The 699-nt window shown below is 51.8% G+C and overlaps 1 protein-coding gene across 1 annotated transcript in view; it reads left to right on the forward strand.

Moving 5' to 3' along the window:
• Nucleotides 1-287: 287 nt before the first annotated feature.
• Nucleotides 288-699, forward strand: part of T265_01245 (hypothetical protein) — a gene marked incomplete at both ends in the record, with an annotated part of 3,059 nt that continues 2,647 nt past the window's right edge. The window contains one exon of the mRNA XM_009165230.1: nt 288-579. Within this exon, the coding sequence (XP_009163494.1) occupies nt 288-579 (292 nt within the window). The remainder of the gene's footprint in view (nt 580-699) is intronic.

Consider the following 699-nt stretch of genomic DNA (forward strand, 5'->3'; position numbering starts at 1 on the left):
CACCGAATCCATGTTTGTTTCCGACTACCTTCTCTCCATAATTCTCCCGTCCTGCCTTCCTACCACGGCTCTAATTCCTTTTACATTGAAAAACCTGGCTGCCATTCTATCCTTCCAGCTCGGGTGTCAACAATCCTAATAAGGCCCACCATTTCTAGTTGCGAGACCCCCGCGCTTTCCACTTATTCAAATTTACGCAAAGAGAGTTTCTGAACAGAACCGACGAACTACGAAACCGAGTCCACGAAGCTAACACGGGAGGGCTGATGGGGTTGCTTCTTAAGTAAATGCGGCCCTACCAATCCCGATTGTCCTCTCTGACACCACTCCTGCACCCTTTTGCGATGCACTGTGGGTCCAAAACCCGCTTCGCGGGTCCGATTCTCTTCTTCTCGGCGTGGTCTACCGTAGCCCTTCGAGTCCCCCTGAAGATCACCAATTCCTCATACAAACCCTTTAGCAACTCTCCTCCAACTGCCATTTCACTCATCTCCTGCTGGTGGGTGACTTCAACGCCCCAAAGGCCTCCTGGATTGAGCTCCAGCGCGTCGAATCAGGCGGACGTTTTGCAGCGGTGCTGTTAGAAGCCGTTCAACAGAGCGCTTGGACCCAACATGTCGCTGCAACCACCAGATACCGCGCATTCCAACTTCCATCCCTTTTGGATTTGGTCATCACCAACGAAAGACACTTCGTTGA

This window comes from Opisthorchis viverrini (genome assembly GCF_000715545.1).
Source record: "Opisthorchis viverrini unplaced genomic scaffold opera_v5_13, whole genome shotgun sequence".
Taxonomy (NCBI): Eukaryota; Metazoa; Platyhelminthes; class Trematoda; order Opisthorchiida; family Opisthorchiidae; genus Opisthorchis; species Opisthorchis viverrini.